Raw genomic sequence first — 12,992 nt, 5'->3', positions numbered from 1 at the left:
TACTTTCCAAATCAGCTCATGGGACAGTGTGAGCAAAACCAAACAGAGAACTGTTAGTTATAGAACCTTTTAAACTCTAACATTCTTTAAAATGTAAGATATTTTCAAAAGTAATAATTATTTTTGCCATCCGTAGTTAATAATTAATCATATATATAAATTAAGTTGTCTTAAGGAGTAAAAAGAGAAAAAAAGCAATAAAAACAGTTCAAACTATTATGTCTGTAGCTATTTACCACAGCATCAACATTTTTACCTTGATTATTTTGTAACCTCTCAAATCTCAAAAACATGATAAAATAGCTTGTATGGAAAAAATAGAATCTAAGGGTTTAGAAAGACCTTAAAAGTCCTGAAACCATATGTAAATACAGAGTGATGGATAATTTGTAAAGAACAAATTTCATTTATATACACCTTTCCCCTGTTCAGAAACTTCCCATAAATTCTGTTCCATACAGAAGAAACACTCTTTAGAATTGCTTTACATTAGCTAGCACTAAATTCTATTCCTAGCTCCATGACCTTCCATTCTTCAAACAACTCTGCTACATGTGAACCTCAATATTCTTCACAAATCCATGCCCTTTTTTTAATTGAAGTATAGTTGATTTACAATGTTGTGTTAGTTTCTGGTGTACAGCAAAGTGATTCAGATGTATATGTGTGTGTGTGTATATATATATATATATATATATATATATATTCTTTTTCAGATTCTTTTCCATTATAGTTTATTACAAGATGTTGAATATTGTTTCCTGTGCTATACAGTAGGATCTGGTTGTTTATCTATTTTATATATAATAGTTTGTATCTGCTAATCCCAAACTCCTAATTTATCCCTTCCCCCCACTTTACCCTTTGGTAACCATAACTTTGTTTTCTATTTCTGTGAGTCTGTTTCTGTTTTGTAAATAATTTCATTTGTATCAAATTTTAGATTCCACATGTAAGTGATATCATATGATATTTATCTTTCTCTGTCTGGCTTATTTCACGTAGTTTGATAATCTTTAGGTCCATCCATGTTGCTGCAAATAGCATTATTTCATTCTTTTTTATGGCTGAGTAATATTCCATCGTATATGTGCACCTGTCCATTCACCTGTTGAATGCATGCCCTTTTAAGCCCAACTGCCTGATTTGCTGTAGCCTCTATCATAATTACCCCTCATCTTTTTCTCCCTGGCAAACTTCTATTCTTTCATTAAGACCCTACTCAAAATCATCTATTTGACAATCTTCATTCAACTAGACAGTTAATCACTTCTGTGCTCCTGTGGTATTTTTATATAACTTCAATTACAGATTTATTACTTTATGTTGTAATTATTTTTCTGCCTCCCTTATTAGCTCTCTCAAAGTTAAAGACCTTGACTTATCTTTGGGCTTGCTCTCAGTAAATAGTCAAGTGTCTGCAGCCTGAAGACAGTTAATAGTATGAAAGCTATTATTTACTGCAAACTTTCCATGTTTGAGGCATGGTACCAAGAATATTAATCTGTGCAATAACCCTAAAATATAGGTAGCATAATTTTCCCATTTAACAAATGAGGAAACTAAGACTCAGGGAAGTTAAGCAACTAGTCTAAGATTGCAGACCCCCAAAAATGGCAGAAACAAGACTCAAACCTAGAAACTGTGACTCCAGAGAACAGAAATGATGAAAAAATTATTGAAAATTAAGATTTCCTCTATAAACATGGTACTCTTTATGGTCTACATATGAGATTGCTTACCATTTGTACTTAATTAGCATGTAATACAATAACAGTTATGTCCATCATTATATATGTCAGAGTTACTGTATTGTGAGTTTTACTTGAAACAGTGGACTCCATTCCTAGTCTGTTGCTTGCTTAGCTATTCATGCAGTGTGATGATCTGCTTTCAGACTAAAAAAATCAAGGGGAATTTGGTGCCAGTCATATTGTCTCATTATCTTGTATTTTTAAAAAAGAGGTCTGAAACACAGGTAGGGCTGCTGAGGGCAGAAGTAACTATCTATTCTATCTACTCTATGTGACAGGAGATGTAGGTTAACTGTAATACAAATTTAGATGCTTTGAATAATAATTACAGTCTGATTATTAGAATGTTATTGAGATCATGACAAAAAGGAATCCTACCTTGGATAGATGTTAAATTTTCTTTTTTTTTCTTTTTATCTACCTGTTTAAAGAGCTCTCTTAATATCTATGCTTGAGACAAACCAGCTAGGTACACCCACATGGAAACCTTTTTACCTTTAACAATGATCAGGGCCAGCTACATGATTGTAGGGCCCTAGTGAAAATGAAAATATGGGCCCTCCTGCTCAAAAATTATTAAGAATTACAAGATGGTAACAGCAGAGCATTAAACCAAGAGTGGGACCCTTCTAAGCATCGGGCCCTGAGCAACTGCATAGTTCATACACCCATGAAGCTGGTTCTGCCAGTGATCTCTTTACTGCCACCACAACTAGGAGGAACTTTAGATGACTGTGATACAGTGACCTAGCCCCTCCTATGAACTTTAGGCATCATTCCTCATTACTAACCCAAATTATAACATTCTTGGTTGTTGGTTGGCTGAGTACAAAATGCGCATGCATGTTGGTTGGCTTGAGTACAAAATGTGCATGCAAAATGCGCATGCATACACATCAAGTATGTATATGTCTATACATATATTGAATATGTTTATATATGTGCATGTATTCCTGACATAAATATATGTGTGCATACATATATATGATATTTACAGATAAGTCTGTTTCAAGGGCCGAACTTAGTAACAATATTTGCTTAATGCAGAAACCTAGGTTTGATAAGTTATAGTGTCTTCATTCCCAATCCTATTTCCCTGGGTATTTTTTAAAATTAATGCCCAGGTAGAATATTCGATATACGTAGTAAGCATTTCTCTACTGCTATTTGGAACCTGAGTGGTATATATGATTTCTCTTTAACTTTCCTGACCCTAGACCATAAATTCAAATGATTTTAAGTTAGAATTACATCTCCCAGTTGTCCTGAAAAATTTCCAGTTTGCCCCTTTTGTCCCACTCAAGAATGTCCTTCTTTTGATGATACTTTAGATGATCACCTTAATATTAGCCAAATATATCAGAATATAACTTTCATCCTTTTTTTATTTTAAATAAGGTGCTGTAAATATAATAGTTAAAAAGGCCTTTAATCAAAACAGTGTATTTTCAGTTTTTCATAATAGCACCTACTTTTTGCTCATGGGCGTATAGATATTACTCATAAAAACAAAAGCTATTAAAAATGGAATATATTTTTCCAAATTGTTTTAGCTTTCTTTTAAACAAAAATGAAATACATATACATTAAATAAAATTGAGAAAATTGAAACAAGAAGAATACAACACATAGGCCCAATAGTTAAATATAGGCACTCTTAGTATTTTGCTACATTACTATATAGGTGTCTTTTTCTATGGATAGTTTTTTTTTTAACTTAGTTATAACATGATGCAACTTTTTTTCCTGTATTTTTTCCATATAACATTATATCATAAATCTGTTTCCACAGTGTTATTTAATCTTAATAACTATTGTTTTCAAGTTTCCTTCTCTTATAGATTTGGAATAGAAGAGTTTGAAAGAAATACTTATCTCCTTCATCAACTACTGCAATGGAGAGACCCTTTTTAGAGAATAGAGAACATCATACCAGATTCTAGTATACCAGTCTTTCCCATGACTGGCTGAAGCCTTGAGCAAGCTTCTAAAGTTTTCTGAGCTCCAATTTCCTTCTCTGTAATAGATAAGGATAAAATATGAGAATGATAAAAATAAATAGCAGTAATAATAATTGTAATAATATTAACTGTCAGTCCTTGAATATCCAGAAATTTTTAGTGTGCCTGTAGTATGCCAAACGTATCAGTTATTGTGCTAAGCATTTACAAAAAATATATTACCTTAGGAATAGTTAAGACAATCTTGTAGAGTAGCAATAAAGCTAGAAGACTTAGATTAGTATATATAAAGACTTAGAGACAAACTGAATAGTAGAACAATATACAGAAACAGACCCAAAATAATGGTCACCTGATTTAATAACAAAAACTTCTCTGTAGTGCAATAGAGAAAGGATTTTTTTTTCCAAAAAATGCTGCTGGGACAATTGGTTAACTACATAGGGAAATGTCCATTGACTCCTACTTGACACCACACACAAAAGTCAATTCCAGATGAATTATAGATCTAAATATGAAAGGCAAAATGATAAAGACTGTAAAAGATAGAAAAACATTCATGTGACGTTGGAGTAGATAAATATTTCTTAAACAGGACACAATATAAATTATTAGAGAAAAGTTGATAAATTGGACTTCATTAAAATTTTAAATTTTATTCATCAAAAGGCACCATTAAGAGAGCGAAAACAACAGTATAGGGGGGAAAAATAATTGTAATACATAGTATCTGACAAAGTCCTCATACATAGAATATATAAACAACTTCTGAAAATTGACAAGAAAAAGATAGTTCCAATAGAAAAACAAACAAAAACATACAGTTCACAGGAGAGAATATCCAAATTGCTACTAACGATATGAAAAGTTTTTCAATTTTATCAGTCACCAGGAAAGTGCAAATAAAAGCCACAATATGATAGTATTCACCTGCCAGACAAAGAAAATACCAAGTGTTGGTGAGAATATAGAGTAAATGTAACTCTCTTTCACTGTTGGAAAACATTTATAAACTGGGACAACCGCTTTGAAAAGCTGTTTGGCAGAATCTAAAATAGCTGAGCATATGACTCAATAATTCCCCTCCTAGGTATACATCTACTAGAATTTGGGATATATGTTCACCAAGTAAATATGTGTAGGAATCTATTCATAATAGGAAAACCCTGCAACTACCCAAATGTCAATGACCAGTAGAATGGAAAATAAATTGTGGTATCTTCACACAATGCAATACTATTCAGCAATAAGAATGATCTCCAATGATATAAAACAAAATGGATGAATCTCAAAAACATAATGTTAAACAAAAATGCCTGGACATAGAAGGGTATGTACTGTATAATTCCATTTATATAAAAGAAAAAAAACTAAACAAAATAAATCTAAGCTGTTAGAAGTTAGGAGGGTGGTTACCGTTGGTGTAGGTGAGTGGTAACAGTGATTAGAAGAGAGCTTGAAGAGGGTTTCAGGGTGCTGGTAATGATCTGTTTTGTAATCTGGGTACTATGCATCTGGATGTAATTGGTTTGTGAAAGTGCATTATCTGTACACTTATGTGTACTTTTCCATATGTATTGATATATAATATTTGTTAAAAAGTCAAAAACATATTATCTTGAATCTGTACCCCATTTTAGAGACGAAAAAATAAGAAATAAGAAGTTTAAGTTACTTAAACTTAGTTATTTTTAGTTACTAATAGCCAGGCAGTTGTTAGGTGGCTCAGATTAAATGGTCTTTAGTTTCCTTTCTAGTTCTAAGATACTATGGTTTTATAAATCCACCAATTTGGAATCTAACTTTCTGCCTTTTTATTTTAATTTCTATTGGCCTCCCTAATCAAAGTTTTCAAACTTCTATATCCAGAGGTAAGATTCTTTGATACTCAAATAATACCATAAGAAGTTTTCCTGAATATTCAGAGTTTGTTATTTCTGCTAATTTATATTTATTTTCTATGCTTATTGTTTTATAGGCAAGGAAAGGTCGGACTACAATTGTGGTAGCTCACCGGCTTTCCACTATTCGAAGTGTAGATATGATTGTGACTATAAAAGATGGGATGGTGGTGGAAAAAGGAACACATGCTGAACTAATGGCAAAACAGGGTCTATATTATTCACTTGCAATGTCACAGGTAATGTTTACATGACATAATGTATGTTTGCAGATTTTTTTTGACTTTTCAGAAATCACGCCATGCTAGAAAATAGAAGTCTTGAATTATAATCTTAGGTTTCACAAGGCAACCAAGGTTTATTTATAGTTCCTTAGTGAAGAAATTCAGTGAGTCTAATATCCTCAGCATTGTGCTAGACAATGATGAAAGTTAAAGAACTAATTGTTACATAGTACCTAATATTTGCCAGGCACACTACAAATAGGCTTCAAATCTTGTATGTGGCAGATCCAGAGGAATCTAACTCTATATTCCGTGATCTTTTTGTTAAAACACAAAGAAATATAACACACAATCCCTACTTAAAGACTTAAAACTTAGCTACAGAGGCAAAATGCAGAATCATGCATACAGATGTTACAAGTTGTAGAAATAAGAAGCAAGATTGATGGGGATATAGGGAACTAGATTAGCCATGGAAGTATTCATGAAGAAATCTTGAAGGCAAGAAGGTAGGAGGGGGATTTCCCTGGTGGCGCAGTGGTTAAGAATCCGCCTGCCAATGCAGGGGACACGGGTTCAATCCCTGGTCTGGGAAGATCCCACATGCTGTGGAGCAACTAAGCCCGTGCGCCACAACTACTGAGCCTGCATGCTGCAATTACTGAGGCCTGTGCACCTAGAGCCCATGCTCCACAACAAGAGAAGCCACCACAATGAGAAGCCCATGCACCGTAACAAAGAGTAGCCCCCACTCGCCACAACTAGAGAAAGCCTGTGCGCAGCAAGGAAGACCCAATGCTGCCAAAAATATATAAATAAAATTTTAAAAATTATAAAGGTAAGAGGTGGAAAAGGAGGAGAAATCTAGGTAATGTGGAAGTAATAAGGAACTTGGTTTGTAACTAAACAGAAAGGAGACCAGCCTGCCACGAGTAATGAGTATTGGGGGAATAATGGAAAATTTGGATAATGAAGGTCAGATTATGAAAAGGCTGAGACTTCCTGTGTCGGAAGCACCTACCCCAGTGCTTGGCACACTCAAAATCTATCTGCTGAATGAAAGGATGCACACATATATCCATACCGTGTATACACCAAATTCTCACAGGGAGACCAGAAAGCTCATATTAGGCAATGAAGAGGAGGCACGATAATCCTGGAGGCACACTGACAAACTCCTGTTTTTGAGGATCCACATGTTTGCATGCATATGACCTAGCCTACTGAATTTCACATGGTTCTTTCATTAGGGTGCATTAACATAAGTGATAGTGATTAGGCTCTAGCTCTCTTCTTCATTCTGCCTTCATCTCTTGGTCTGGAAGGCAGCCTTCTTTCCAAGGGGTCTTCTGCAGACAACTAATATCAACCTTTTTTGGTTTATTTTACTTCTTCAACTTTCTGATTATATTTTTGATATCAATATTATTATTTCACAAATTAGGAAATTTAGAAAGTTATGAGTCTCCATCTCATCAAACTTAGAATTTCAAACCCCAGCTTTCTCCACAATTCTAGAATGAAGGATTTTTAAACACATCCTCTAAAGCAATGATAATAAAAAAAATTAAAAGTTTGAAAATGTAATCTTATATTGATTTAAAAACTGCTTGATTCCGATTTTATTTTATATTAGGCTATATTTTTCTTTAAAAATAAAATGTACATGTTATTTGCCAGTTGAATTTTCATGATTTTCATTCCACGGTAGAATTAATAATTTATGAAGTTATTAAGTTCAGTATCTTCAAACTAATAGTTGTAACAATAAAAGGAAATAACTGTGGTCAAATTAACACTACTTTGAGATTTTAAAAAACTACTACACTCAGATCTTTCTTTGAAGCAACACTTCTTTATTTTTCATTATAACTAAACCAAAACTCCATTTTTAGGTGTTAGGTGAAAGAGTTCCACAACATAAGGAAAACAAAAATGGAGTGTTTGTGGTATATGTGTATAAAAATTTAAAATACCGTATTCAAAATGGATTAGTACTCTCTGATTACCTAAAATAATGTTCATTCTGATATAATAATACAATTTTAAATATTAATACTCAATGAACAGCTCTAATATTCTGGGAAATATATAGTAAACATAACATACGTGATATCTACATAAACAGTACCACATTTCTGAAACTCTGGATGCATTTATTTGCCACTATTGCCTATAGTGTCCAAATGAATCAATTTATGACAATTCATGATTTTCATAAGTATTACAAAGTTAATGCTGCTAAGAAAATCAATCCCAAAAAGCAGCATAGGAAAATGGTTACAGTCACAAGCTCTGGAGACACAGCAAGTTGAAATCCTTACTCTGCCACTTAATAGTTTTAGGACTGTGGGTAAGTTGTTTAAATTCTCTGTGCCTCAGTTTTCTAAACTGTAAAGTGAGGAAAGTAATAGCATATTAATTAATTACATTGAGTATTAAATGAGTTCAATTATGTAAAGTACCTAGAATTATTGTTAGCATAATAAATTTTATTATATTACCATTCTTAGCATTAGCGTTTCTTATCCAATCAAACTTTTAAGGCAAGTTCAAACCATAGTTATTGCTGTAATCAGGTACAGATTCAATGCTGTAATTATTTATCTAGGATGTACATAATTATTTACAGATATAGTGAGTCTGTGAGCTTCCTTTAGTGAGTTTTCACACAAAAATGAAATAAAAACAGGTAGAGATACATACATACCAAAACTTCTTGTCATTCTTATTTTGTCTAGCAGCCTTCTCAGGAAAAGGAATTGTCTTTGATCTGTTAAAGCACCTCTTTAGAAAATTTTATTATGAGAAGTAAAAATTGTATTTTAAACTTGCCACAAAGTAAATAGCTCCTGAAAAAATGCCAAATAAAAAATTTCTTTCTCGGTAGAGAAATTTACTGAAAAAAAAGAAAGTGATAGCATAAAGGAATGTCTGATTAAAGATATTAGGATAGCTGGTTAAAGTTCATGGTAGTTTGAAATGCCTGATTAACAGTTGTTACTCTTGTTAAAGAATCACAGTGTCCCTGGGAAGCCTTCCGTGTACATACTCTCCCTTGCACCTAAAACTATCTAAGTCTTTCCATCTCTACTCCCCACCACGGTCAGGGCCACCATCACCCTAACTGGCCTCTTCATTTCTGTCTTCTCCCCTCCTCCCATCTCTTCACAAGGAAGTCACAAATTTACTTGCACCACATTCAGATGAACAGAGAATATGTAACTCCTTTATTTCACTGAAACTGGTCTTATTTCTTGGAGTAGCAAGAAAAACAAAAACAAGACTTAGAGCAATCTGGTTTAGAACTTTATCCTATTCTATGATTTAAGCAGCTTTAAGGTTAACTTGATGGCTTCGGAATTTCTCATTCTTTTGGAGATGGCCCCGCCAATTTTGCTTTTTGGTCAGATTGGAATGGGCAGCAGTGGCAAGCCTGGAAAATGTTATTGTCTCCTGAGATCTATCTCAGGCCCAGGACCAACCTCACATTTAACTGCCTTGCTATATATGTTATCAATTTGTAAGCTCCAGAGAAGGCTGGGAAGAAGGGATCAGAGAGAGGGTATATTTGAGTCATCTCCCTCACAAACTCCTTTTACTAAGATCTGTCCTTGCTAGTGGAATAATTGTTTTGAATTAAGACATTGTTTTCTCTAGTTAATTGTACAGGTCTTTGGGGGAAAAGGCACAATAAAAGCTATTGTTACTCAGTAACATTTTAGTATGAGTTGGACTTACTGTCTCTGTATCGAGTCTGAAAACTTTAGCAAGAACTGCTCAGGAATACACCACTTTCAATAACAGAGGCAGTACAGTTTTAGAGGGATGCTTAATAAAGTTGCTTTGAATTTTTAAGGCATTCTTCTAGTGGTAACATGTATATTCTTCATCTAGGATATTAAAAAACTGATGAACAGATGAACTCAATGGCATATTCTACTGAAAAAGATATCAGCTCAATTCCTCTGTGCTCTATGAATAGCATCAAGTCAGACTTTACTGACAAGTCTGAGGAATCCATCCAAAATAAAGAGGTAATGGTTCAACTATCAACAAGTTACCAACATGTTGGTAACTTGTTACCAACTATCATGTTACCAACTATCTAACTAACTAACTAACCTCAGACACCATGAAATCTCTCATCCAGCCCCTGAATATTAGCTTCTGTCTTCCTAACCACCAGTTTCCACATCATCCCACTCCTCTCTTTGGTCCACTATTTCCTCCCAAACTGGAATTCCCTTCTTCTCCTTGGGTCTGACAGATACTTGAGGTTGACCGCCCATTAACTATTCCCACCATCTTCCTACCCACTCTTCTCGGTCTCATCTGCCAATTATCAGCCTGAAGCCCTGGGATTATCTGCCCCAAACCTCCTCCTCTGCCCTTCTCCGGCATTGCAGTCTACTGCTTTTAATTCTAGATTCAGTACTTTCCATTTAGGTACGTGGTAATACATAGCATTCACACTTATATATATATTTTTTTTTTTTTTTTTTTTTTTTTTTGCAGTACGCAGGCCTCTCACTGTTGTGGCCTCTCCCGTTGCGGAGCACAGGCTCTGGATGTGCAGGCTTAGCGGCCATGGCTCACAGGCCCAGCTGCTCTGCAGCATGTGGGATCTTCCCGGACTGGGGCTCGAACCCGTGTCCCCCGCATCGGCAGGCGGACTCTCAACCACTGTGCCACCAGGGAAGCCCCTATATTTTTTCTTATCTATTAATTTTCTTTAAAATATGCACTACCAAACGTAAGGTAGATAGCTAGTGGGAAGCAGCCGCATAGCACAGGGAGATCAGCTTGGTGCTTTGTGACCGCCTGGAGGGGTGGGATAGGGAGGGTGGAAGGGAGGGAGACGCAAGAGGGAAGAGATATGGGAACATATGTATATGTATAACTGATTCACTTTGTTATAAAGCAGAAACTAACACACCATTGTAAAGCAATTATACTCTAGTAAAGATGTAAAAAAAAAAAAATACTATGTATAAAAAATAAATAAATAGGGCTTCCCTGGTGGCTCAGTGGTTGAGAGTCCGCCTGCCCATGCAGGGGACACGGGTTCGTGCCCCGGTCCGGGAAGATCCCACATGCCGCGGAGCTGCTGGGTCTGTGAGCCATGGCTGCTGAGCCTGCGCATCCGGAGCCTGTGCTCTGCAACGGGAGAGGCCACAACAGCGAGAGGCCCGCATACCCACCCCCCCAAAAAAATAAATAAATAAAATGCATTTGAAAGCCCAATAATAATAATAATCATTTACATAAACAAGCAAAGAAAAATATTAAGTAAATAATAGCATAGATAATTTGCCATATGGCAAAAGGCCTGAGTATAAGAATACAGTAAAAGGGTTTGTACCATATTGTAAAAGCACTGTATGAAAACATCTATTAATAGCTGTTGGACCTGCCACCGTAATTGCTGCAAACAATATGAAAATCTACCTCAAAGTCAGCAAATTCACTAGGTCTATAAAGTGGATTTTCAAAACCTAAGAAAGGTGAAATTCATAAAATTAAAAAGCAATTTCCAGACTTTAGAGAAAATGGTAGGGTAAATTTACACTCTGATACAACTGCTCTGCTCCATACACACAGGAATGATACATAAAACATAAAAAGAGAAAAGCCAATTAGACATACCCAGGCTCCAAAACAAGATCTCTACCAACCAGAAATAGAGCAAAAGTACAAAGTGGTGAGCTGTGCTACAGTCATGGACTTACTCTTAACAGGAGGCTGCAAACTTGGTTACCAGTGCCTGGAGCTATAGCGAGTACAAAGCTGAGAGCCTGGAAGGGTGGTATTAACAACCAAGAACTGAAACAAGCCAAGCACCAGCTCCATGGCCATATTTGTAGAGGGTTCTTTCAGCCTGTGGTATTGCAGTGAAAAGTGAACAAGGAAATGAAGGGACTATAAAAATGAATAACGAGGGCTTCCCTGGTGGCGCAGCGGTTGAGAGTCCGCCTGCCGATGCAGGGGATGCGGGTTCGTGCCCCAGTCCGGGAAGATCCCACATGCTGCGGAGCAGTTAGGCCCGTGAGCCATGGCCGCTGAGCCTGCGCGTCCGGAGCCTGTGCTCCGCAACAGGAGAGGCCACAACAGTGAGAGGCCCGCGTACCGCAAAAAAAAAAAAAAAAAATTAAAAAGTGAATAACGAAATGAAGAATGTGAAACAGGATTTTAGAATAGTTAATGGGAGGTTATATTAGTCTGGGATGAGTCAGGAGACAGAAACCACACAATGATTTGAACAGAGAAAGTTTAGTGTAATGAATCATTAGGGAATTGGAGTAATAGGAATTGGCTAGTGGAAATTAAGAGGACTCTAAAGAATGCAGAGGTCATAATAAAAAGTACCAACTACCACCCCTGGGGTGAAAAGAGACCCAAGGAAGAGCACTCATTATTGCCCGAAACTGAAGCGGAGATAAAGGCCTTACTGCAAAGTGCACAGCTTTGGCTCACTGGATAGCAGAGAAGATGCCCAGGTACCTCACTGGTGGAGCTTGCTTGAAATCTATCCTCCAAGGTGCCAAGGGAGACCTTCCACAGGGAGGTTCTGAGCTTCAGAACCCACTAGGTGCCAGGAGAAGCTACGGGGCACTGCTGAAACCAGGGGCTGGAGAAATTGTCTTCTGCAGGAGTCAAGGCAGTTCTGTGTATAAGAGGTGCAGACATCAGCGACCTGGCTGAAACATAAGCCTGTGCTGTCTGGGCCCCATGGTTACACTTCTAATGGGTCAGCCAAGAGCTGGAGAAAGCGCTTGATGGCCAAACACAGAAGAAAATTGCACTCTACAGGCACCCAACTCGGAAAAAACTGTGCAGGCAAAACAGCGGAGAGAAAAGTTCATCTTGCAGGAGCTTTCCCAGTAAGCTACCGGTAAGAGCAGGAAGAATAATCCCCTCCTACAATGTCTTTCCAGCAGCCTCTACTGATGGAGCTTGACATCTTACCAACTGGTAAAAGAGAAAAGTTTATCAGACAAAAGGGTGAATTTGGACCTGAGAAGCAAAAAATCAGTAACCAGGACAGAGCTGGTATTATTTTGAACAGGGGAATCAGCAAACATAAGGGCCTGGAATTGGGAGCCACAGTGACTAAGGAGGAGAGAAGTGAGCAGAGAAGTGTATGAGATA

General features: G+C 36.4%; 1 protein-coding gene across 1 annotated transcript in view; it reads left to right on the top strand.

Annotated features, from left to right (window-relative positions):
* Positions 1-12,992, top strand: part of ABCB5 (ATP binding cassette subfamily B member 5) — a 137,268-nt gene that overhangs the window by 73,075 nt on the left and 51,201 nt on the right. The window contains 3 exon segments of the mRNA XM_029233047.1: positions 5,694-5,855; positions 9,738-9,747; positions 9,750-9,877. Of these exon segments, the coding sequence (XP_029088880.1) occupies positions 5,694-5,855; positions 9,738-9,747; positions 9,750-9,877 (300 nt within the window).

This window comes from Monodon monoceros, unplaced genomic scaffold (assembly GCF_005190385.1).
Source record: "Monodon monoceros isolate NGI ecotype Baffin Bay Population unplaced genomic scaffold, NGI_Narwhal_1 Super_Scaffold_2, whole genome shotgun sequence".
In the NCBI taxonomy this organism is placed as follows: domain Eukaryota; kingdom Metazoa; phylum Chordata; class Mammalia; order Artiodactyla; family Monodontidae; genus Monodon; species Monodon monoceros.
The sequence above is the reverse complement of the archived record's forward strand: the minus strand, read 5'-3'. Positions and strand labels throughout refer to the sequence as shown.